Below are 27,378 nucleotides of genomic sequence, written 5' to 3'. Positions count from 1 at the left end.
ATTGAAATATGATTATCATTTATCATTTATCCCCACAAATGAAATAATATATTGTCTGTTTGGAGCCAAAAGTGTGTTAACTTCGAGTAAAATTAGACAAGTTAATGACACCCTTCTGTCTCCAAACACATTATACCTCTGTTTTCAAACATTTGTAGCCCATGTCATTTTCCAGAACTTTATGTTCCAGAAATTTGAATTTAATACAACATGAGAGCCATGTCAAATATTGTGTATATTTATCTTGCCATTCAAATAACAAATGGAACTTTACAAAAAGTCAAGAAACTTGATTTTCAACCAATCAGGATGAAGTATTTTGGACTTTGTTTAATTTTGTCATCTGTGCATTCTTATGAACACAGGCTTAGAAATACTTTTTTTAAAATTAATTGGAATCTAATTTAATTTGCGCTGATAAAAATTCATATCAGAGTACTTATACACCTATCCTAATCATACTTCTTTCTACATATCAGTGATACCCGAAATACTATTAATTGCTGTCCTATTTGTCTAATTCTAACTGTATACCCTGAAACATATCCTAATAATATATATAATGATATAAGCCATACATTGATCACATAGCCACACCTACACAGAACCCAATGGATTATAATGATACCCAAATTGGAATAACCTACAGAATACCAGCATATTTTGCCCCACTTTTTGAGATTAATTAATAAATAAATAAATAACTATCAATTTACAAGAGTTTAATATCCTGATACCTTAATTCTACAGTTGTGATCTATCAATTATATTGATTAATTATGGTGTATTTCTGTTTTAAGCTACTTGATAATAATGGGAGCCTTTCGTTGTAAATGCATACTCCCATGAACATTAAAGAGCATATATGTTCATTCGTTCAGATCAACTTAGGATTCACACTATTATCAAGTAATTATAATAGCATTACTAACAAAATTTGGTGGCACAGTTACTAAACACTAGTTTGATAGTAGAGGGTTTACCAAGGTTTTGTCGGATGCACATAAAAGCTTATTAAAATCACAGGATAGTCCCTAAAAGGAAGCTTACTCCAATTATACAGTTATCCAATATTCCATTAAATCCTCATTTTCCCCTTCAAAAGCTAGTATGAACATATAATCTACACTCCAGAATTCAAATGCTGATAATTGATATTGATAAAAGTGTATTATCTTTAGTCCAGGTTTAACTAAGTAGATTGAGGCCAATGATCTATGGAGCAGCAAGTGTCATCCAACGCATTGCGTACAAATTAAGGTCTTTCTACATCGAATGATCAATAAATAATGTCAAAATGTGCTCTATTTGTATTCTGGATTTGCTGATTGTAAGGGATATTGTTGTGTTTTATTGCAAGCTTTTGGCTTTTTAATGTGAAATCAATGAATTGAATGAATGAATGAAAATGAAATCAATTTCTTGATTTCATTCATGCTTGGATACATTTTATTCATGGAGGTGTCGTGGTATAGTGGTTCATTCTCTTGACCCTCAATCTAAGGATTGAGGGTTCGTTTCCAACCCTGGCACTAACATCTTTTTGCAAGACATTAATCCATATTTTCCCACCCTCCACCCAGGTGTAAATGGGTATCCCATATGGCAGAGCACTACATTTTTCGGTCGCCAGCTATGACCTGGTTAACAATGTTAAAGCCCTAGGAGCCTCACAATGTAAAGGTCATGTGCTCTAGATGAGAAGCCATCATCATTATTTTCAAATACGTTTTGTTACAGGAGGTACTTTATAAATCGGCTGACTAATTAAAATCTACCCTGAACAAGGTTTAACTTGGTCGACCTCATCAATATAAGCCTTGAATTACTAAAATATAATTCTATTGGGATAAATATATAGTTGCGCATTGCTCTAATTATATACCCCTCTGCCCTTGCTCGTATCTAGTCCCCCTTTAACAGTGGATAAAGCCATGTGACTGGAATAATCACATGCTTTTGGCATTAAGTACTTAATTAGCCCCATTTGTTTCTCTTTACTAAAACCAGTAGGTGGTTTTAATTGCGTGAATCACTTGGCTTAATTTAGGTGGTTTACGTACAAAATCATTTACATTTTTGGATGCTGTCCAGCATTTTGGCATGCAAGGTATCACTGGTAATGGATACAGGATTATTAAGTTGTATAACACAAAAAAATGTATATTATATGAACACAGTTTTGCAATCCATTGAAAGTGGAAAGCAGCATTTGAATCTTGCCAGAAAAGAATGTATCCAGAAACAAATTTTGATTTGGTATGAAAAGCCGCAGCATTTCTGCTACTTGGCTTCTGCTTTGTGATGCCTGTATTTCTTCTTCCCTTATACCACCTCTTCTATTCTATCAGTCATCTTTTTTTCTTCTCTCTCTTTCTCTGTTTTTCCCTGCTCACTCTCTACTTTACTTTGTTCTCCTCTCCCTTCCTCTCATTCCCTCTCTTGTATACTGACCATAGTTTTGAGGTTAATTGGCTTCCACATGTTGCATCATCGTCTCCAGTGTCTTAGCATCTCCTGCTTGTCTCAGCTTATTTTTTTTATCTCCCTCCCTCCCTCCCTCCCTCCCTCCCTCCCTCCCTCCTCCTCCTCCTCCTCTCCCTCCCTCCCTCCCTCCCTCCCTCCCTCCCTCTCTCCCTCCCTCCCTCCCTCCCTATCTCCCTCCCTCCCTTCCTTTACAATCACCCCCTCTCTCTCTCTCTCTTCATTTCTCTCTTTTTCATACTGACCGTAATTCTTTTGAGGTTGGCCTCCACATGTTGAACCATAGTCTCCAGTGTCTTGGCATCTTCCGCTTCCCTCAACTTTAGTTTCTTGATCCCTCCCTCACTCACTCCCTCCCTCCCTCCCTCACAACCAACCAACCACCCACCCACCCACCCACTCTCCCTCAATCCCTCCCTCCCTTTACAATCACCCCCTCTCCCTCTCCATTTCTCTCTTGTTCATACTGACCGTAGTTCTTTTGAGGTTTGCCTCCACATGTTGAACCATAGTCTCCAGTGTCTTGGCATCTTCTGCTTCTCGTAGCTTTAGTTTCTTGATCCCTCCCTCACAACCACCCACCCACCCACCCACTCTCCCTCAATCCCTCCCTCCCTCCCTCCCTCCCTCCATTTCTCTCTTTTTCATACTGACCGTAGTTCTTTTGAGGTTGGCCTCCACATGTTGAACCATAGTCTCCAATGTCTTGGCATTTTTTCGCTTCTCTTAGACTTTCTTGATCCCTCCCTCCCTCCCTCCCTTTACATTCACCCTCTCTCTCCCTCCATCTCTCTCTCTACTTCATACTGACCGTAGTTCTTTTGAGGTTGGCCTCCACATGTTGAACTATAGTCTCCAGTGTCTTGGCATCTTCCGCTTCCCTTAGCTTCAGTTTCTTGATCCCTCCCTCCCTCCCTCCCTCCCTCCCTCCCTCCCTCCCTCCCTCCCTCTCTCCCTCCCTCTCTAGTTCATACTGACCGTAGTTCTTTTGAGGTTGGCCTCCACATGTTGAACCATAGTCTCCAGTGTCTTGGCATCTTCCGCTTCCCTCAGCTTCAGTTTCTTGATCTCTGCCTCCATACTCTCAATCCTAACATGACAAACAGACAGGCAGACAAGCGTGAAGGAAACCGAGCATTAGAGACGCCTGGTTACACTCAAATCATTCAATTACAGAGGCCCCTCATAATTCAATAATTGGATTCGGTGAGACTTTTCCTCTTCAGCAGACATTTCAGAGAGGAAAACTAGCATTGTGGATATTTTCCTATTCCAACAGACTTGTATTTTCATCAGGGTGAAATTAGTTCAAATGTAATAGGCATCCTTCACTATGAGTTCTAACTTTATCTTATAAAGTACTAACTAAAATTACCAGAAAATTTATGTAGAACAAAATAAAGAATAAAGACTTCTACATTTTAAATTCTACTGACTTTCCATGCTAGAAGGAGCATATTCCATCTAGATGTATTACATGACGCTAATGACAGTTTAAATAACAATATGCTTTTTTTTCGGCATCAGAAACAGACATATAATTCTGTGTTGAAGTTAATAACCATAAAATATTATATTGCCCAACTCCACCACGACATATATAGAATAAAAACCCAGAATTTCATCAAATGGAAGTGTAGTTGTTTGTATACTAAATGTTGGATATTGATATTCAAAAGTTAACAAAGACAGTCATGTCAAATATCTTGTCAATTTTAAAAAACAAATAATACCAGCATTCATATAGATCCTAAATATTTTAAGCAAGTTATAAACCTGTTTATATAGTTAGAGTCAGTGATGTGGGTCTACCATATTTATTCAGATTTCAGTTTATAACTTATCATTCAATACCTAACCATGATCAGTGTAGGTATATGTACAAGATGTTGTCTGGATTTGCTTGCATATGACATTACCAAAATGTTCAAGAACTACATAAATCTATTAAAGATGTGATGCAGAGATCATCATTGAAAAGTCAAAAGAGGTAGGACATTACCTTCAAATATCATTCTTATTTGAGGTAGGGATAGTACATAATTTGTTTGGTTCGTTATGACTTAAAAAATTATGTCACATCAATCTAAGATTCATAAACCTACTACATCAGATTATTATTATTATTGGCTTTCAGGGGTCACTTAATAATGAAGCATCTTATTCAAGAGTTCATATCATAGGTGCACAAATTGTGTTGAGATTAGGAAGTATGACTTGTTGAGAAGGAAGCATAACTCCTATTTTTATAAACTACTAATTAAATCCTTCTTTTGGTAAACCATTTTGAAAGTAGAAAAATGTGTCTCAAGGTATTCAAGTGGGTTTTTGTTTACCTCTTGAAAATGAAACAAAAAGAAAATATTAAAATAAAGTGATTAATTCCACTGGCCATAGAACTTATTAGTATCAAATATACATGCCATTAAATGATTTTTTTTCCCAGGACATGTAGTAAAAGCAGGGCCTACTACACTTCAATTTAATTAAAATCTTGGTATATTATGCAAATATTATGGCACAAGCACTATCGCATTCCTACATAATTAGAAACTTTATTATTGACTAGTTCATACACTTAATTTTCTTCAAAGATATCAAGAGTCTGACTCCTGGCTTAGGGGTAACATACCAAAAGAGGGAATTCTATTTCACAATTTCACACTTCTACCCGAGATAGTAAACGGAACCACAACAGTATAATTTTTACTACTAAAAAGCAAAAAAAAATTAAAGTAAAAAAGGGATAAAGAGAAGGAGACAATGTTTGTTCGATATTGGTATATCAGAATACATGTATTCATTGCCAAAATAACGAACAGGTAGCTTAGAATTCTGCTTTCTAATACAATCAAAATTCAACATAGAACATCATAGAGATAGTACCCCAAGTTGTACAACTGATAACATGTAGACCACAATGCATAAATACTTGTTGTAACTTACCTTTGACAATGTAAACATCGTCAATTACCCGTTTGACAATTTCAAAATACGTTTCCCATGAAATAAGAAGGTGAAGAACTCACTTTTTGCTGTCTTTGTCAGAGGCTTTCCGACTATCTGCTAACTCCTTCCTCAGCTTACTATTCTCTTGCTTGAATCTAGCCAGATCAGCAGAACTCACACCATTCTCAGTCCTATCCCCTTGGGGTGGGGTAGAGGACCTGGGCGGGGTGTCCCCCCTCTTGTTCTTATCAAGCGTGGGCATGGCTTCATACGGTTTCTCTGTCATGGAAGAGTCATGCATCGAGACGTCCGGCAGGTTTTCGTGACTTCTATTATTGTCCCGAGAGCTAACGTCCAGTTCGTTTGTACTGGAGGAGAGTTTGCTACGATGTCCATTTTCAGTGGGCTTAGCGGGTTTGGGAGGAACAGCCAAGAGATTGACCACGTGTTCCCTGTCCGAGGCATCGCTCGAAGAAGACGTGCCCTTATGTTTGTTTTGATTCTTGGAGTCACTTGAGCCCTTCTTGCGGTGGCCGTGGGATTGCGCTCTGGCCCTCTCCCTGTGTGGCTTGGGCTCTGGAGCAGCCTTGGCCCGTGTGAATTCATCATTTCCCGCGTTCATATCGGGCGCAGCGAGACCCGTCGACGAGGAGTAGGTCTGGGCATCCTGTGAAGCATCGATATAGTCCACAACCAATGTGCTCTTTGTGTTTGGTTTATTGGCAGGTGACTTGTGTTTCCTAGCAGCATGGCCGTGGGTATGCGCCCTAGCCCTCTCTCGCCCTTGTTTCTTATCAACATGCTCTCTATGCCCAGCTAAGTCCCCACCCAACACCGCATCATATGCCTTATTCTTTTTGTTGGTTGTATCCTCACCAATCTTATCGTTACTCTCCTCCTCCTCTCCTTCACCATTCTCTTTTGTGGCGTAGTCGTAAATAAAATCCACAAACTCGTTGCCCTTTGCTTGGTTCTGTGCAGTGGCAGCCTGCTGTTGTTGTTGGTGTGGGCGTTGCTGCTGCTCTTGTTTTGAAGATGACTTCATGTGCGTGGGTTTAGTGGGTGTCGGAGGGGCCGGCGTCCCTCCTGCAGTGCTCTGCACGCTGCGGGCACCCTTTCTCCCTGCTCGGTTGGGCATTCCAGGACTGGTTGCTCGTCTTAGATTGGTCCTGCCGTTGCTGCTACTGCTGCTGCTACTGGTGCCGTTGCTGGTGGTCCCAGAGTTTGCATTGCTCACCTCTGGGGCGGCGCCCCCCGATGGTGCGCTACCATTTTGGTTGCCCATGTCTTCCGTCTGATTAGGATAAAAATAGACAAGAAACCAAAAGTACATTAAACATGTGATGTCTAAGCTGAGCTTCCTCTGCATAGGCAACATGCAAAGTCTCTTAAATCTATGACTCTACTGACTGACCTGTCCCAACATAGAACTCTAGCATAGCCCACTGCGATGAATCACAGTAATTTAGCGCTAGTGGAAAAAAATATCATCCGTAAGTCAGTACTTCGAGGAAGGGGAAGAGACCATAAGCCCCCAGGATTTCAAAGTAACGATCGAAAGAAAAAAGAAAATTACACATATGAGGGGGCTGAAAGACTTTTCTAAAGAAGCCAAAAGCACTGATTTCCTGCAAATGTTACCCAAGATTACGACTTATTGCTGTGTCACAAAGCCTTCAACCAAGTCACACAGAAAAAAAACCAAGACCGACTCAGCTAAAGCCGATATGTCAGCCAATTAAACATTGGAGAGCAATATATCATTCCAAGAAAGAAAAAGTTTTGGTTAACCATGAAAGTAAAACATCACATTACCTGGAAGGTCTTGAAGAGACGATTGCGACACTTTGTTAAAACATACATTTTGTCCTAGGCATTCCAGGGTGCAAGAAACAATCCAATAAATTCCACTTATGGACAGAAACAGAAAAACAAACAAATGCCAAACTTGGAAGAAAAGAGTTGGGCGCTTGATGTGCCTGCCTGCTGACGGATGAGTCGCATGCACACACAAGAGCGCAGATTTACAAACTGAGCCTTTCGAACAAGAGACAAGGGGATAGCGAGTTCAGAAAGCGCACACACACACACACACACACACACTGTGGATTATTACGTAGACGGTTTGCCCCCCTCCTTATTATGAGTTCCCGTTGTAGATCGAGGCAGGCCCATTGGTTGCAGGTGAAGATGAGTCAGAGTCAGCAGAGACTTCTCCTACAGCCTCATTCACACATGACTCTTTAAACCCAACTCACAAACCCGGGACAACAATATTCATTGTTATCTAACTGTTATGTGCTTAAAACTTCGGTATCTCACAGCAGAAAAATGGAAAAGCTCAGGGTCCTTGTTGCACGCGGCTAATTGCTTCCACCCTACATGCCATTAATAGATTTTTAATAACGATTTTTTTTTTTTTTGCTGCAGAATTTTTTTTAAAGAACGGTTTACCACCTCCTGTGTGAACAAGGTTCGAAACTATGCTTTTCATTTCCCCACTTCTCACTATCTCTTTCCCCCTCTCTGCTTGGGACATGTATGTAATGAGGCTATAACTTTTAATGTTTCCTTTTCTAATCACATTCATTTTAACCTCTTTCTCATCACCAAATAAAATCGACAACATTTCACCCATCCCCTCCTTTTTATTATAAAGAACAAAACATCAAAATCTGGGTCTCCTTTCTTATGTTAGATACTTTTGTCACTTTATCAATTCATTAACTAATATGTCTTTGAAAGTATTCTGTATTATAGGCACTTCTCTTAAGTTCTATATCTGGCTTCCTATCATAATTTTTCTGTTTCCCCAATAAAAGCAAACAAACAAACAAATCTACAATATTCTTATTTACTTTCCGCCTCTCCCTCTATAGAATGAGCTTGAGGTATTTTAAAATCTTTTAAAAGTTTTTAATGTTTATAATTTCTCTTACACTTTTTTTATTATTTTCATACCTACAAATATGCTCCACCTCCTTAGTACTTACCCTTGCACGCCATCCTCTCTCTTTCTCTCTGTCTCCCGAACTCTCTAACTTTCTCTCATACTAGTAGCCTTGAAGACAATCATGGCTCTAAAAACTAAATGAAGAAAGGAGAGGGCAACCTGTAGATGTCTCACTTCCAGTCTATGTTGGTAAAGTTATTTACAAACTCTAACTCGGATCTGTTGTGACAGTGTTACTCCCATCAATGGCTTACAGCTCAGCTCAGCTAGAAAGGATATTGGGTATCGCAAAGGGGTGCTTTGATCTGCTAATTAGGTTAAGGGAACAACAACCTATACATCACTTAAAGGGAGACACTACCTTGATGGCAAACTACTGTAGAGGAAAGCAGACAAATCAAGGGAGGAGACTGGTGAAAGTTTGAATGAAATCAGACAAAAATTTACAAAGTTATAAACTTTTGAAATTTGTAATCACTATAGGTACGGGCTATTCAAATAACAAATATATTACTCATAGGGGGGGGGGGGGGGGGGGGAGGAGATTCTCTTCATAACTTATAATAATATGCTATCCATAATATATTAATAATAATAATAATTATTATTATATATTTTGAGTAGAGCCCCACGGGAGAAAGCACCTAATAGAAAAACATAAATTAATGACATTTTCTTACACAACAAGAGGGAAAGTTATCTACAACTACGTCACAATCCACTGACCAAACTGCCAATTCGAAATTCTTATCTTATTTGTTTCTGCTTTCATACAAATGAACTTATTACAAGGGTTGCATTGCCCTTTAAGCTCCTCACCTCTCTAGTTCTCCCTCCCTCTCTCTATCTCTCTCTCCCTCTCTCTCAATAAAAATTCAAATATTGAAATAAATCCTACAGTTCTAGGAAAAAGAGCAAATTAAAAAGGGATCTTATCGTGAAAAATTAGGGATTCAACAAAACCCATGTATGATAAACACACACACACACAACACAAATAATTTCCCCCTATATCTTAGCAGACAGGAAGCGACAATCAGTAGAGGTGTTACATCGAGGTCTCTACTTTGAAATGGAGTTTAATTTTAGAGTAGTCAATCTTCCTATTACCTCAAATTAGGAAAAGAAAATTGCGTTAATTAAGCCACATGCTGAATCATGAGATGTTCAACCTTGGAGGCAACATACTCTATTCTATGTCAAGTCAAGACCTTTTCAGATACAACGCGGTAAAGCACCGCAAAAAAATTGCAGTGTTTAAAAAACATGTGGTTAAAACAACAACATATAAAAGAATGGCAACTGCACACAACAAAGATCCTGTGTGTATGCGCTGAGCTCTGTGCTATAAGATACAGAAGTATGATAGGTATTACACGTTACATCATCATATGGATGAAAAAACGCTGCGGTTTTGCCGTGTCGTATCTTAATGAGGCCTTATAATTCTCCCTGTGACAGACACAATAAATCATCTGCTCAGAGCCAGAAGGGCGTTAACTCTGTGTTTTAAGTATGTGAGTTGATGCCTTTCTGAGTCCGAATAGTCAACATTTGGATACTGAACTTGATAACCTCTTCTGCGGTATTGCGTTTATAAACAAATCATCATTAACTTTCCACATTTCCTATTTATCATTAAATTTCTCTGCAAATCTCATATCAATAAGCGTTATATTTATTATTCATTTGATTTTCTGACAACCATATATTTCAAAGGAGCATTTTGAGGAAATATGTAGTCAATAAGCACAAAAAATTAAACAAATATATTGTTTGCTAATATTTCCAATAGTATGCGCATTAACCCATTGCCTACTGTAACCAGGTGGATCCTGTATTAAACCTATGGGGCACATTATAATTCAGGAGTCAACAGGTTAAATAGAATACACTGCTGATCACACATTCATTGACAAAACAAGCAAATGTGCACAACCTTTAAGATCTAAAGTAGATGTTGAAGCATTACGTCCAAATATAGTTTCTGTTCATGAGATGCCATCTTGTAGTTTAAGCAGAAAGAGTGCCATGGGTCTAGAAATGTTCATTCTACTTGTTTTACAAAAGGTGTTAAATAAATACGAATGGTCCTTATAAGCATAACATATGAAATGTGAACAGAGAGATGTTTCTTCCACAATGTCAGATCAAATTTTCAAGTCAATTGCTAGTTAGTATATTTTGAGGAATTAATTAATTAAAAATATGATTATTTTCATGAGTGTAAGCCCTCTCATAGCCTTTCACAATTTGGCATTTGTAGTGTAAACTGTTTATTTACATTTTCCTTTTAAACAAAGGAGAGGAGATCCGCTCTCACATCTGCAGGGAAATAGTTTCCTTTTTAAAGTTTCTTTGAACACTCATTATTCTTACCAAAAAAACTCACATCCACATCCATTTCTGCTCTAATTGTTTCAACTGATCGAGAAGCCTTGAGAATCCAATCACTCGTCTCACTGTTAATCCTCCCACTTTAACAGTGCACAGAGTCAGTGATTAACAATGAATCACCAGTGGGAGGAAATTCACTTCATCTACTCAATGACAATTCAATCACATGTCTCCATTGACCATTATACAAGCCATCAATTTAAACAAAGTTATATGATAAAATAACATTAAGTGTTTGAAAATGAACTGTTATTAGTTTTAAACACCAATTTGGAAATGATTGACATGTACATATACCCCCTCGCTTTTTTTCCTAGATATATTTTTTAAAACTATTGTTAAATAAAACAGTTAAGGGATTTTAAAAATGTAAAACTTTACCTCGGAATACTTAAAAGAGAATATTAAGCTTTCAAAACGCATAAGATAATAATAAAAGCAATTGGGCTAAGGTACTAAAGATCCAGGGGGGGGGGGGGGCGGGTATTTCACAAAGAATAAGATCGACTTTAAGCTGGACATAACTATGGCAGGCTGTTCATGCCACTGTTTGCTCTTACCATTTACTGGCATTGGTCTCTCAATGGACGTACAAATCATGGTCACAAATTTACAAATTAAAATTTCTTAATAATTCATTATTGAAGGAAAAAATAGTATCTAAAGATCATAATAGCGAGAGCAAACAGTAGCATGAACGGCCTGCCATAGTTACCGTAATTCCAACTTAAAGTCGATCGCAGTCTTTGTGAAACACTCCCCAGGTGTATATACCTACAGGTGCATGACCTAATACCTGGCTATGACCTTTCAGAGTATATTTATACCCAGGGAGATCATAAGGGTGCTTAGTAGGAAGTTATGATGACTAGCTAGTACCAAACCTAGTTATGTTACTCTTAGGTCTCGCTTCATGATACCATTACGCAGATGAATCATGTCTTGGAAATATGTTAGAAATATACAGTCTGGCCCGTTCATGAAAGAGTTTTGAGTCTAGGAAAATGAACTTTGTCAAGTTTTCTTTTTGTGTGAGTGTGTGTGCATCGTACAGACATGTACTATGAACGAAGGCAGCTCTTAGCAGTTATTATTTTGTTTGTTCAATAAAAACTAAAATTTTAATCCCCATAATTAAATGTTTTTTGCCAGAACAGAAGGTACAATTGTCCAAACCATCTACGGATATCACTTTCTTGTTCTACTAATATTGTTAGTTGAGGGTTATAAAGCTGCCCGGTACTAGTTTTGTGCCATCCAGTGTTACACGATGCTTTTTTTAATGGGATATTGAATTATAAAATATTATATATATTCAGTATATGAAAATTAAAACAATTGGTATGTATGATAACAGCAGATATTGAATTATAAAATATTAAATATATTCAGTATATGAAAATTAAAACAATTGGTATGTATGATAAAAGCAATCTCTTCTTCATGAAAAAAATGGACACTCGGTTATGGAAATGACTTTCCCAAATTGGAATGAAAATTCCTTTAACTATATTCAGTGAATTCAAAACCATACTGTAACATAAATACACAAATTATAAAAATAGACCCAGCTTATGATATATACTTTTAAACAGAACTATAAAGCAAAGAAAAGTTAAAAGCTACGATGTAAGTTACCAACTTCAAAGGTCTCTTGGGCCCCGATGAGGTATACTTGCCAGAATTAGACAAGATTTTCATAAAGGGAACAGGAAAAGAGATTTGGTAATAATTGCTTCTCTGTATTTCCCCCCTGATCAGAGACAGTTCAAGACGGATTTAGAGAAGATCAGTCGAATGATTACTGTTTATCCCCTGCTGCTATTTTAGGGTTTGCTTTTAAAATTATCGCCATGGTTACTGAGATACCATGGCAGATGGCACAGTTACTTACATGCGATTATAGGGAGGGCTCATCGGGTCTAACCAGGTCTAACCAGGTCTAAATATAGGTCTTGGAAAAGTTTGAGAATTTTGTCTGTTTCCTGCTGAACTTACTGTCACATATTTGACATCCTAAACATAGATATAAATTATTTGGTAAATATGTTGCAAAAAGTATGTGGTAGTAGTAGTAGAAGTGGCTGTAACAGTAAAAGTAGTAGAAGAAGTAATAACAGTATTAGTAATTTTAGTAGTTGTAGTAGATGTAGATGTAGTAGAAGCAGAAGTAGTAGTAGCAGCAGCAGTACCAGTAGTGGTAGTAGTATAAATTAAAGCAAAGCCTTGGAAAGGAATGCCATCCTCTCAAAGAAAATAATGATTTTATCATTCAAACAGTCACAACAGAGTTTACTGAGTTTTCTTGAAATTATAGCTCTACAATATCTCAACAACAACAAACCCAAAAGAAATTCACTTGGTTCCATTGATCTGATCAATGAATATGAATAGGATGCATTAAATAGTCAAGAAGTCTAAACAAGAAAATTAATAAACAGAACACTCTATAGAAGAATTTACCAAACCCTTTGCCATTTGTCACATCTTGAAACATAATGACATAAGAATGACCTTTTATAAACACATCTTAAAAGGATTGTTAGAAATCTCTTATATTATAAATAACCACAATAGACGTAACGTTTACCTCAAGACATATTAAAGGAAAGGGACCCAGGAAATGGTAACAAAGTCAGGGGATATTGTGGCTGGCTGGGTCTATATTAGTAACATCAATTTGACACGAATTGGAAGAGGATGCTTAATAGGAAAAGGGAGGAGGCTTGCGCTGGGCCCATCCTGTTGAATAATCGGCCGACACAGGGGAAGAAAAGGCTTCTTTTTGATGTGTTAATTTGGAGTATTATGAAGGGAGGAGTATGACTTTTGCATCTTTGAACTAAAAAGCCGAGAGGGTGCATGACATGAGGCAATTATCAGTGGGATTACAGTACAGATAGATTGCCTTGTAAATTAATAACTAAACTAAAGAGAAAACTCTGGATAGGATGAAAGAATAACAATGATTGGAGAGAGAGAGAAAGAGAGAGAAAGAGAGAGAAAGAGAGAGAGAGAGAGAGAGAGAAAGAGAGAGAAAGAGAGAAAAGAGAGACAGAGAGAGACAGAGAGACAGACACAGAAAGAGAGACATAGACAGAGAGAGAAAGAGAAAGAGAAAGAGTAAGAGAAATAATGAGATTCTCTATACATAATATTTTACTATCCATTAATACTTTAAATATTAAATTTGTCCACATGAGTTTTTCAATCTTCTGTTAGGGCAGTATCTAATTTTTGCCCCCTCATTTTGAGGATTTCAAGTTTCAAGTGCTGAAAAATTAATATTCAATGATATATATTTGTTATGTAAAACTTTTTTAAAGCCAGGAGGAGGTGGGTGAGGGGATGGGGAGGTGGGAGGGGGGATAATGAGTGGTTTTGGGATGGGAGCTCTCAGACTAGATAAGAATATTTGAGGCAGGCTGAAGCTCGCTCGTTGCAGGTCTAATCGCCCGTTTCCTCCTGTTACTTCCTGCACGTCACTTAGGCTTGAGAGGGGGCCCCTAGAAAGGCTTATCCATCTCTCTCCCTCACTCGCTCTCTCTCTCTTTCTTTATCTATCTATCTATCCTTCATGCTCACTCTTTCCTATCTTATTCTCTGTCTCTGACAGTTTCCCTTCTCTTTCTCTCTCTCAATGTTTTCTCAGTTTCTCTATTTGGTCTGTCTTTCTTTCTTATCATTCATTCCTGTCTGTATGTCTCAATGTCTCCGTGTCATGCCCTCATAGTCATTTCTCTCTCCCTCTCTTTCTCTAACTCTTGTCTACTGCACTCTTTTATTCCTCTCTAACTGTCTCTCTCTTCCTATTTTTCTCTATTTTTGTTTCATCTCTCATTTTCAGTGTCTGTGTTTGTGTCTCTCAGCCATTTCTTGCATCTGATTACTGTTTCACCCCTAATTTTCTAAGATTTTGCTTAACACATTCCCCATTTTGTTCCTTTCTCCACTTTCATCTACAGACAGTGGAATATTTAAGAAGAAATTGGTTGACTATTTCATTTTTTCTCTTTAAAAAAACTTACAATATTAGATGATAGTGCCCTACAAGCAGCATTTTCAAGCAATTCAAATTTCTCTTACACACATTCCCATTATCACACGAAGCTCACTGCCAAGAATACTTCCAAGATCTCTCCACTTGGCTGCTAAAAAACAATACCCAAAATGTCTCTAATTGGTTGCTACTAAACAATGAATGATTAATATCAATAATAATTCTGTTCTCAAGAGAAATTACTTGAAATACCACAAATCTCCTCTAATAATATTCCTCTCATGCTGAAGTCATCACAAAGTCCATAATACAGCTTATACAGTTGAGGGTTGTTCTGGGTACAGTCAAAACATTATTATTTATTCATGTAGATACTGACAAAGAATCATAGAAGGAGGCAATCATAGTCATTTACACTTGACAAATTACGTAGAACACTCTGAAATTCAAAGGGAGAATTGGTCCGAATAAGTTATGGAATCAAATGACAACGTTTGTTTTCAAGTGTGTACAGTTCTCATGTTTGAGAACTAGATTTAAATGAAGATACATTAAAAGGAGGCAGACTAATTAATCACCGTCCTGCAGAGTTTCCTCTAATATCCTAGGGAAATCTTTGCTAGACTACATGTCCAGAAGATGGTTCAAATAGAGAGAGAGAAAAGACAGTGAGTCGAAGGATGGTGAGACATAGAGACATAAAGGGAAAGATAGAGATAGAGACAGAGAGAAGCAGAGGCATATACACAAGAGAGAGAGAGAGAGAGAGAGAGAGAGAGAGAGAGAGAGAGAGAGACCAATAGACAGACAAAGACAGAGAGAGGCAGAGAGCTAGTAGTAGTCCTATAAATGGGGCTGGGGGTCTCAAGCCCCCCCCCCCCCCCCCCCCAAAAAAAAAAAAAAAAAAAAAAAAAAAAATTGTATTACAAAATGAATTCAAAGCATGGCATATGAAGAAAATGAATGCAAGAGGCAAGAACCCCTAAGCCCCCAGCCAGCCCCCAAATATTATTCTGCTATAACCATGCCTGGGCAGACAGACAGACAGACAAGCAGAGACAGAGACAGAAACAGGAAATTGCAAACATAGAGACCAAAAAGACAAACAAAAGGAACAAAGGAAACAGAGAGGAGAATATAAAGACGATATACGGAGAGAAATAGCAGGTGATAACAATGTACAATGAAAAGAAATGACGAGTACTCCTACTTAAAGGAGAGATAAATGAGAAATACAAGTTTATATCAACAGCAATTACTTTTTATTTTCAAAAGTTAATATGGAGACACTGGAAGAAGAAAAAAAGAGGATCAAGTACTGAACAAATCTATATGCAAGCTATTCTAAACTTATGCACAATACAGTGTCACTAAAATAAACAAAAATACATATTCTAATAATAACTTAGAAAGCATAGATGTTCCTTTAAAGATGAACCACTTCCGTTCTGTGGGTACAGCCACAGAATTTATTCATTGTACCGTATCCTTGAAGGACAAGAATATCATTCTGTCTTCATGAAACACAAATAGATACATTGAGAAATTGGCACGAACGGAGAACTCTCTTGACCAACGCAACATTGAAATAAATGAAATAAAGGATAATAAATGACTGAAACTCAATACTGAACTCTTGAAAGTGAATTCATATTTACTTTTGAATCTCGAGGCAAGGAGGCTGGTCCAAAGGAAACCTCTCCTAGCCCCTCGTTCGACAAAATTGACAGACCCAGACGATTATATAATCCTGGGGAAACCAGTCATTACAGTCTACCCCTCACTTGACAACACATGAACCACAGTGACACCCAAATTGTCAACCATCTTTCATTCTCTCTTTTCTCTATCTTTCTCTCCCCCCCCCCCCCCCCTCTCTCTCTCCTCCCCCCTTCTCTCTCTCTCTCTCTCTCTCTCCCCCCCTCTCTCTCTCTCCCCCCTCTCTCTCTCTATCTCTCTCTCTCTCTGTCTCCCTCTTTCTCTCTGAGTTTCACAGTGGCTATAGTGGACTGAAGAGCACCTAGAGGCTGTTCACACCGGCAGAGATAGCGCGGTCTAGCGCGCGCTAGACCGCGCTATCTCTGCGGTGTGGAAGGTACAACGTCGTTTCGGTCTGCCCAACAGCGAGCCACGGCGAGCCAACACTGGAGCACCTCTTGGGGGTGGTCCACGAGAGAGAGCGCGGTCTTGCGCGCGCTAGACCGCGCTATCTCTGCCGGTGTGAACCGGAGCTACGATAGCACGCCGGCTTTCATCGTTCTACACACGGGGAATTTCATACTCATTCTATTTTGGTGCGATCTGAATCTGAATCGGTACAATAGGCCATTTTCGTAATGTAACCAAATTGAATACATAAGTGTTTGTGAGGTGCCTCAATACCACATATTTCATTCACCTGATAGGAACATTAGTATTTCAATAGTCAGAATGCAACTGCATATATTAGTTTTGGTAAAAAAAGAAAATTAATTCTCACAGAATCTAACGAAACTTACATTGAATGTTCAAGATTACAAATAAATGTCATGTGCCAAACAATTTTGGAAGAAAATGTATACTGGCTGAGTAATGGGCATAGAAAAATAAGGGTTGTACTAGCCCCGACACCATATGTGTTGTACCATATACATCTTTCTGTGTAAGTGATTGTTACTTTACCAAGACTCTGCCAAATTTATGATGATTTTGATGACTCCAGAACCTTGCATTACACACCATTACTTACATGCTATATGATCAACTTTTCTGATCCATTCCACACCTTTTCTTTCACAATGCAATCGCATTACCAGAACTCAAGTTTATCTTTAAGTGTTACTATATAGGTAGGTCAAGCCATAATGCTTGTCCAACCTGACAACAAATAATGTATGCAGTTTGGATTCTGTCTATCGAAATACTATTATTCTTATCAGGTGAATGAAATAATTTGTATTGAGGCACTATTACGAAAATGGCCTATTCAACACTCCTAGTTCGTAATAGCGCGCGAAATCTTTAACCGCTCTGACCTCATGACGTCACGCGTCATGACAACAGGACCTCTCAAAAAAGGGGGTGCTACGATAGACCGCGCTATCTCACTGCGGTGTGGATCCGGCGAATGCCAATGAGCGGACCGTGGGTCGCGCTACGATAGCGCGATCCACGGTCCGCCCACGGTCCCCCCTTGCGGTGTGAACACGCCCCTAGACAATCTTTTTTTTAGCTTGGTAATTTGAAGTGTCGTGTTATGATGACAAACTGAATAAAAGCAAAAATAGATAGCAAGTATACTTAATTGGGGGAAAGATTATTTACTGATGCATGTCCTACCTTATGGAATAGCCTTCCTGAAGACATCAAAAAGTATATAACCACTGATTCCTTTAAAATCATGTAAAAACACTTCTGTTTCATTCTTAATTATTTCTACATGCGCCTTAAGCACTCCACATAGTGGGGTTGGCACTATATAAATTACATTTATTTTTACTATTCTTATCATTACATAACATGATTAGAATGACAAAATTCTCTTGAACTTCAAGGCAACACAATATACTGTATAAGAGAGAGGGCCATGTCGCACCAGTGTGGGCATCATTCAATTATTTGCTTTAGATTTCAATACCTTTAATATATACAACATAAAGTAATAATCTCATGTCACAGATTGTTTTTTCTTTAAATTATAAGGTTATAGTCTTAAGACTAAAAAATATTTAGCTTTTTAATCTCAAAATGTCTAAAATACTAAATATCTGCAGTAAAAAATATTAAAAATTCAATAGAATAAATAATATTCCAATATTCATCATTTGTATTAGAAAAAACAATTCAAATGATGCAATGGTGTATATGGGATCATAATGAACACCATTTTATTTTCTGTACATCCTATGTCAACTCAACTACGTGATTAATAAATGCAAAGTCATTTAATGATATTTTGCTCGAGCATTCTTTTACCAAAAGAGGGCAGCAAATGTAAAGTACTCTTCACAACATTGAGTATTAGTATTTCTTTTGAAGCTTTATTCTGCTTGCAAAATGGTCAAATTAGTTCTCACTCTCAGAGGCTTATTTTCTATGATTTCATGGAACAGGGGGAGCATTCAGATCTGAATGATATAGAGGTAATATAAGTATTTGTTAAGACCAAAAAAAATCTTTCAAACACAAGTTATAGCATAAATTGGGGTGATTTTTCTGATATGGTGTTTTGTTTCTTCAAATGAATTTGAAGTTAAACATTCAGACTTTCCTTAGTTTGGAAATTTTAGTTTGTAATACAGAAAAGTACCATGTAATCTTCTAGCAATTACCTGATCAAAACTCAGTGTAAGATGGTTTGAAATAGCAGTAATATCCCTCTTTCTCTCTCTGTCTCACTTCCCATCGCATCCCTAGTGCACAGATACTTCTTGAATTCTGCACAACAAGGCTCTTTGATGCAAGTCATCCAACAACAGCAAAAAATGAAGTTAACTAACTCTTTTCCTCTCAATGCGACTGGAACAGAATAGCCCCTACTGCTCCCTCTCTAGTCAAAATCATTACAATCATTTCCACTGAACACTACCATTACGGTTTAATACAATGAGAGAACACCGAACCAAGATACACAATGCACTGTGTGTGGCCGCTACAGGAAGATCACAACAGCTCGCTCTGTATATTTAGCCTCATACTTGTTTCACAAGGTTAGCTTCACAATTTTCATGCATATTTAGAACCATGATCTTATGATCAAAATTCTGACATCTACTATATAAATAATAGAATTCATTATAGAAGAAAAGTTATCTTGTTGCTTATAAAAACTGTACATTGGCTATATGAATATCAAGTTAGGTTTCTATATATGGCTTAACAGGTACTTTCTTAAATTTTTGGACCTTTTTTTTTTATCCATAACTTTTTGAGAAGCAAACCTTGCTAATTTTTTAGATTAAGAGAAAAAGTATACAAAATATTGCAATATTAATGTTCTGTGTTCTGAAAATATCAATATGGATCATTATTTGAGCATGTTTTTTTTCTTCAATAATGTTTGACCCTTCTAACACTAACTACTATAGACAACACTAGAAGATTAATTACCAAACAAAACACTAACTACCCTTCAGCTTTGACATTACAAAAAACTAATTCAATTTCAAGAAGGTAATTTAATATCTACTAAAGATGACTCATTTTAACTGGAAATATTATTTAGTATCTAAAAATACAATTCACAATAAAATAATTGGGTGACCGACAAAAATGCAGGGAGAAGAAAGTACAAGAAAGACATGATGCATTTTTTCAAGATTAGCATCTTTCAGATGATTGACTTGGTTGACGTATTGTATTTATAAACAATTTGAAAGATTAAAGATACTATGTCCCTTTTGCAGCCAACATCAAATTATGAAGAACTTAGCAGGAATTATGAATATGTCATGTATGTCCTATCTGTGAAATTTAACCGTTAGCAGTGTCCTAATATTCAAATTATGCAAGGAAACCTGTTTACTTGCTAGACTTTACTGTCAGATACTATTGAGTGACTGACTGACTTTTTTTCTTCTTTGGTAATAACATACATGAAATGAGCTGTAAAGGGTACATGAGCATTTGTCTACATCAATAACCCACTTCTTGTAATGGCCAAGATTAAACTGATTGAATCTTTGCGCAGCATAAAATGTATGATCATTCGGTACAATGGTCTGAAAATCAGACTATTACTTACTGGCTCTATAGCTCTTAAGTCAATTCGACAACTAATAGTCGTTATTTTTCCACTTAAAGACATTTTCAAGCCCCTCTTTTTTTAGGGAAGTTCTAAATTAGTATTATCTTTCAAATGCCATAGGAATTTAACCTTTTCATTTTTTGGCCTGCAAATGGGAAATAGTACATTTAAAGTGACATTGTTTCAGAATAGAATCACAAAGCTGTGACTCAGGGTCTTTAGGATCTGACCAGTATTTGACCTTGACTTAAAGATCAACAGCAGACAAACTTGAGTAGATATAACAGGTTTGTTAGTCATCAGAGAACCACAATGTCCTAAAAAACACTTTCTGAAAGGTTATATATCAGCTTACATTCTCTGCAAAGATCAAACCCAACTATATATCACGCTATAGGGATTTCGGATGAATTTATCTAATGACAAAATGTCTATTGAAAACAGGGTCCCTCCTTGGTGGAAATCTTCAATCTCAAGACTTTCGATGAAGGCAATTTGGTGAAAATTTGCAGAGTTCAAGATGAAAGTTTGATCTTCATTTGACCGAGAGGATGACCCCAGCATATTTATTCTTGATATTCGGCATGACCCCACCCCTTTTCATCGACCACCTCAATCTGTCATTTTCTTTCAATTGGATGTATATCTCGCTATAAGTGTGCATTTCAAAACGAATGTCAAAATACCAATACTTTCTCTTTCTTTCCTGGGGGGTGTTTCATAAAGTTGTTTGTAAAGTTATACATGACTTTACGAATGAGTTGTATATGAAAAGCCAAATGGGATGGTCAATCGTTATTAACTGCATCAACTAAAGTTGAACTGTGCAGATGTAGATTAACATTCTTATCATAACAAACATTTTTAAAGCAAAGTATATTTTTTGCCATAATTTAATTGAGGTAATTGGAAATATCAGAAAAGATTTTGGGCATACTATCTGGCACTTCATATACAAGTCGTTTGTAAAGTCATGCGTAACTTTACGAACAGCTTTATGAAACACTCCCCAGGTGCAAAGGATCTTTTGTAGAGGGAATCCATTATCTGTTTATAACAGAATGAGACAGACTTCTAAAGTATCAACTCAAGGGCCATTTCAATATTGGTTGCATTGCCTCTAAAATCATCTTCAGATAATGTTACATGTCAATGTCATTTTCTGTAATTGTAAAAGGAAATGCTCAATGCTTTTGCAAATGCCTTATGTTGATTCTTTGAAAAGTTTTCGTGATCATGTTTTTTTAAAACCTTTTCTTTAATAAGAGTGTTTATCATACCCATTTACAGAGTTCATTTTAACCCATTGCCTAAATGGAACCAGGTAGTTCCTGTATTAATTCTGTGGCATTGAGGGAATCAAGTAGTCAACAGGTTAGAAGTGATTTCAAATTTTAAAAGGCTAACCCTGCCTTTAAAAAGTAACCAGATGCAGATATATGCAATAACACAGGATTATGGTGCTCATCACAACTAAAAAGATGATCCTGTTCGTAAACCCCCGATGCTGAATCATAATTTGTCTGTAGTTGGTAAATTAGATACATCTGTTCTGTCTGACTGACTGATATCATAATTCAACCCTTCTGTGCCACTAAATTTATTACAAAACTATCACATTGAACTTTTGATGGTCAATTAAAAAAAAAACTCTTTCTTTATTTGTGCATTCATTGATCTCACATTGTTACTGCTTGGAAACTTATATATATTGTAACTCTAACACTGACATAACGACCACATTTCGAAGCACTATATTTCCAGTGGAAAAGGTGCTATACAAGTATTCCAACAATGATCAGTGTTATTATTTATTTTGTTGCTAATTAGCGTAAGATTTTGCCATGGGAATATAACTCTCAAGGTTTTACAGCACCCTTATATTTCAGCCAGTTATTACTTAATATGAAATACTTTAATAGGTAACAAGGTATAGAAGGTCTGCATGTACACCGATTGAAATAGAATGGAACAACATTTCACTTCTTCATCTGATTCAAAACATTTGCATTCTGAGTTTTGTTTTACTTTGCATGATTAATATATCTTCACAGCTGAAATTGAGTTTCAGTTCAACCCTAAATCCTCCCCCAAAACCAGAAGGTATGGTTACAGCATAAACAACTAATCCACATCTACCTCCCTGTCTTATAAGCAACATCTAGTCTGTCAACAGCATTAAACACATTCCCTACTGTGATACAAAGATTATCAAAAAAGACAATTTGGAGGGCAACAAAAATAGCTTCTTTGGGGGTAGATCTGGCAAGGGGAATTAGGTGCTGTGATGACTAAATTCAACACTAAATCGTGTCATGCTCACGAAGTGATCATGAAGTGTTGCATAGGCCAAGAACTTAATTGTCTGATGTCATATTTTGTTGCCACAAACTAAACTACAGAGATAATGCTAAAGAATGAAGTGCAAATTCATTAAATCTTGATTTGTATCAGAGATTTGAGGCTATGTCAACCCACAGCTAATGTATTCAATTGAAAATGAGAGGGAGGGGATTTCAGAGGGATTTTCTAAATCATTGGATGCGACATTAGTGTAAACTACAGTTTTTTACAGCTAAGCTTCGGAGAGGTCCCAAATGTCCAAATGTACATGAATACTAAAAATTCCTTAACTTTGCTATTCATGCATTAATCATCTGGTGTTTCTATACAATATTAAATTTTGATTTGCTTAGATGTGATATCTACCCAATCGTGTTTGCATTAAACTAATTAACTAACCTCTGGCCATGAGCTTTGTCTTCAAAAATTTCTTATTGTAAGCATTTTGGTTAAAATATCCTACATCATTGGTCTTGGTAATTCCATTGATACAACCTATGTCCAATCATTGGTTCCACTACTCAAAAATCCTACATAAACATCCCATGGTGGATCTCTGTAGAGGTGTCGTTGTCTAGTGGATACGTCGTCAAGACTGTGGATCACAGGGTCCGCGGTTCGAGTCCCGCCGCGGCACTAGTATCCTTTGGCAAGACATTAATCTAAATTTACCGGTGTTAAATGGGTATCGGTAAGAAGGAAATCCTTGAATGCTGTGAGCACCAAAATCAGTAGCCTTGCAGAGCCAGGGTAATATTGGAGCATCTTGAGCACCTTGCGTGGTGGAAAAGGAAGCTAGTATATGCTGGACATTTGATAAAAAGAGGACTACAGAAGATATTACTGATAGAGTCAAACATGAAGAGACAACAAATCACTTGGTATGACAACATCAAGCAGTACATATGGACTGGACTTCGTCATGAAGAGGTCAGAGCAAGATCTCATGATCACATACAATGTATATATGCATAGCCACCAGCCCCTGCCTGGGACAGCACCAGAGGACAAGAGGACAATGACCTTAACATTAGAATACGTTCTACAGTAACACCGTTGAGAGTTAAGAGGTCATGTCATCTATGCTAAAATGTAAGCGTTAACACCCTTCGTAGCTCCCAACAGACAGTTCACCCTTTCAAAAAGGGAAATTAAATCAAGAATGCGTGAACATGGATCTGGGTGAGGTCACTCATCATGTGCCAACATGGAAGCATCTAATTTGAAGAAGAACATTCAACATTCCCACATTCATGACCGCTTCTACATGAAAGTTGAAACCCTAAAGTTATTTCATCAAAAACAAACACTCTCACTTATTCATAATATTTTATAATGAAAGATTTTAGCTTATTTTCAATATTGTCCTTTGGGAGCCAGAAGGGTGTTTACCGGTACTTTTTTAAAAATGTGTTTGCTCCTTACTCTGAACAGATGAAATGAGTTAACCTAATACTTCATAAAAAATATTCAGTATTTTGTATTACACTTTCTTTCTTCATCATTATGTATAAATGCTACATTGCACTTATTTTTTTAATCTCATATTATTGTGCTTACAGAAAGAAAGAAAAAGTGTCTCACATTGAAATCAATTTTGAAAGTATGCTATATTGAATGTCACATTTATCACCGAAAGAAACCTTGATAGCCCATCCTTTGAATAATCTTTAAATACCTTCATATATATCTGTTCTCTTGTGCCAGAATTTCAATAAAGTCTGAAAAACTGGAAAACAGAATAGATCTTGAATGAAGAAAAAAAACACCTGGGCAAAGGTATATTGAGGTATATCTTGATGTATATAAAGGCTGTAAAGTCTCTTCTCGAGCTATCCAAAGTATTTTTCTCTATAATTAGTCAAATTTGTTGATTTTCCATTTTTTCATACCTGTGCCAAATTAAAAATCTATAAGCATTCTCCAGTTACAGAGCCAAATAAACGCCCTATTCTTGCCAATATCAATTCTAATATTAGCACTCCACAGCTTGCATACATCCTGCTATTAATCCAATTACACAATAGATTTGGACACTATCAGTCCCTGGATCAGCAAGAAATTAATTAATAACAGATGGACATTTCATATCGTACATGTAAAGACTTCATAAGTAATTAAATTGTGAAGATTCCAAGAACAATGAAATGAACCTATTGTTTAAAATGGCTAGATTACTCTATAGGAATTTTTTCTTCTGCTAAAATATTTTCAAATCATGGCAATGCAGTTGTTCAGGTACAAATTGAAGGCAACTCTCACCATTTGCCAAGATAAAATATGAAAGATATTACAAGATATTATGAAAAAAAGATTCCATTGATTTGTAGAATGTGAAGTCAATCTCTAGTCTAGCAAAAATGATATCTATCATGACAAGTTTTACATCTTTCGGAATATTGTATAAGAATTAAGAAATATCTTTCAGTAAGAATGTATGTTCTAGCTTCCTATATACCCATACATTTAGTTTTCAGAAATGGAAACATAATGTCCTCTAATATCGGTTCATCAAATAGGTGTAGTTTAAAACATTCCTGGGGAATCATTGAAAAAAAAGAAATGCCTGCAATATGCTATAAAATATAAAAGATGATATATATTATTGACCATGAACGTTATCTAAGTTTTATAAAATTCTTGACAATTCTTGGAAATACTCCTAATTCACTTATCAAATATACCTTCAGTACTGGTAATGGAAATTCAACATCAGTTCTTTATATGTCAGGCAAATCTTATGCAAGCCATGAGATCACCAAGAGGTAATATTAGACTGAACTATCCTGTAGATGTTGCTATAAGTGATATAATTGACCCAACAATTTCGCCGGTAACATTTGCCCAGGCTACATTTGCTCTAGGCTAAAATTCATCAAAGATATAGAATCAAAACTTGGGTTGAAACTAAATATGGTTTATATTTTGAAAATATAATTTATACTTCTGGGTCAGCCTCATATTTCAGGTCCTTTTTCATTTTTCAAATGCTGCCTGCTCTAGCATACATGTATCTATACAAATATAGTACTGGATGTTATTTTCTTGTGGGTTTCTTGTCTTTTTAAAATTCTCCTGTTATTATTTTTTTAGGCAGCCAGTGAAAACAAATAAGTGAATGAAAAATTGGGTTAAAGGTTAAGTTTAGCGTCAGGGTTACAGTGAGTGTATAGTGTTGGGTCAGGGTCAAAGTTAGGAAGACATCAAGCGTTAGCAGTTGACCGTGGAGCAAATATCACCAGAGCAGTGTCGATCATACAAATGTTGTAAAGCTTACATGCATACCAAAAAACTTGTCAAATATATTCCAAAATAAGACTCCATCTGAATCTCACACCTTGTAATTTCCAAAATGAAGGCAAGGTCATGACATCACTGATGATTCATTTGTGTATGATGACTGCAAACTTCAAAGTCCTTGCTACAATCTATACTCAATATCAGAAAGAAAAGTCTAAAACAACGAGAAATGGTGGTAGTTAAATTACTTACTCTTCTATTACGACTCGAGCTCATTACCCGGAACGGCATCTAGCACATTTCACTCCGTATTCCAGTGACCAAACTAGAAAATATCCTCCCTTCCTCTCTCTCTCCCTACTCACTATATAATATAACACCCACTTTAGCTATACTCCTTCCAATATCCTCGTGCACCCAACAACAACATGGATTATGCTGGCATTCACGACCGATCCCGAGGATTATAAGTCCTAAGAAACATTGGCACTCCGAGCATGTTCCCCCTCCTTCTTTTCCTGCAACTCTTTCCTTCTTCCTGACTCTACGGCGTTCTATTTTTTGTTGGTTGCGAGGAGCCCCCTTTTTTCTATTCCCGGTAGTCGACGGGCGGATATTGCTAATCGACTATGGTTTGTGTCAATCATTCCATGCTGTTGGCTCGTGGAGGGTGCACAGCTAGTGTTGTGGTTTGTCCTACATTGCGCTGTTGTCATCCCAGAATTAAAGGAGGTGTTTCCATTTTGCAGGATTAATATTATCATGTTATATTTTAAATATAGTTGTACATAGAAGAAATACCTTGTAAGTTGCAACAACTTTCCTCACGATATGGGAGTAGGAAACTGGCTTCTTGTTGGAATATGTTGAGTTTCTGATTAAATCACACTGAAATTTACAAGTTTTGTTATGAAACAGTGGATATCATGTTAGCACTTATTATTCTAAAATAAATTACTCTGTATTAAACAAAACTATTGGTTCAATGACAAACCTATGATTGTGTGCAACAAAAAAACAAAAAAATACATAAATACAAATATAAATTCACTTTGCTCAAGCTATTTCCACCCATAAAGGCACTCTTGGGAATGTTGATCTAAGAAATTAATAAGTAGGAATGATTTGGTACTAAAATCATGTTACTGCTATTTAGAATTAAAAGCATTAAATTTGGTACCCCCAAATGGCATCAATGGTTGTCAAATAAAAGGGGTTAGCTTCTATTAAACTTTCATGCAAAGTTAAAAACCTAAGACTGTAAGATTTCATACTACTACTATAGTC

At 36.8% G+C, this 27,378-nt stretch overlaps 1 protein-coding gene across 2 annotated transcripts in view; it reads right to left on the bottom strand.

Annotated features, from left to right (window-relative positions):
• The window catches only part of LOC100891932 (endosome-associated-trafficking regulator 1), a 51,613-nt gene extending 24,979 nt beyond the window's left edge, over positions 1-26,634 (bottom strand). The window contains exons 1-3 of one of the 2 annotated variants that reach the window (XM_030975173.1): positions 26,344-26,634; positions 5,514-6,727; positions 3,463-3,574 (exon numbers count right to left, since the gene is read on the bottom strand). In XM_030975173.1, the coding sequence (XP_030831033.1) occupies positions 3,463-3,574; positions 5,514-6,727; positions 26,344-26,382 (1,365 nt within the window). In that variant the 5' untranslated portion in view covers positions 26,383-26,634. Of the gene's footprint in view, positions 1-3,462; positions 3,575-5,513; positions 6,728-7,248; positions 7,482-26,343 lie in introns of those variants that run through there. The other variant, XM_030975172.1, reaches the window with a different exon arrangement.
• Positions 26,635-27,378: the final 744 nt, after the last annotated feature.

Source organism: Strongylocentrotus purpuratus, unplaced genomic scaffold (genome assembly GCF_000002235.5).
Source record: "Strongylocentrotus purpuratus isolate Spur 01 unplaced genomic scaffold, Spur_5.0 spur5_scaffold_8, whole genome shotgun sequence".
Taxonomy (NCBI): Eukaryota; Metazoa; Echinodermata; class Echinoidea; order Camarodonta; family Strongylocentrotidae; genus Strongylocentrotus; species Strongylocentrotus purpuratus.
This window is presented reverse-complemented; position numbering and strand designations above follow the sequence as displayed.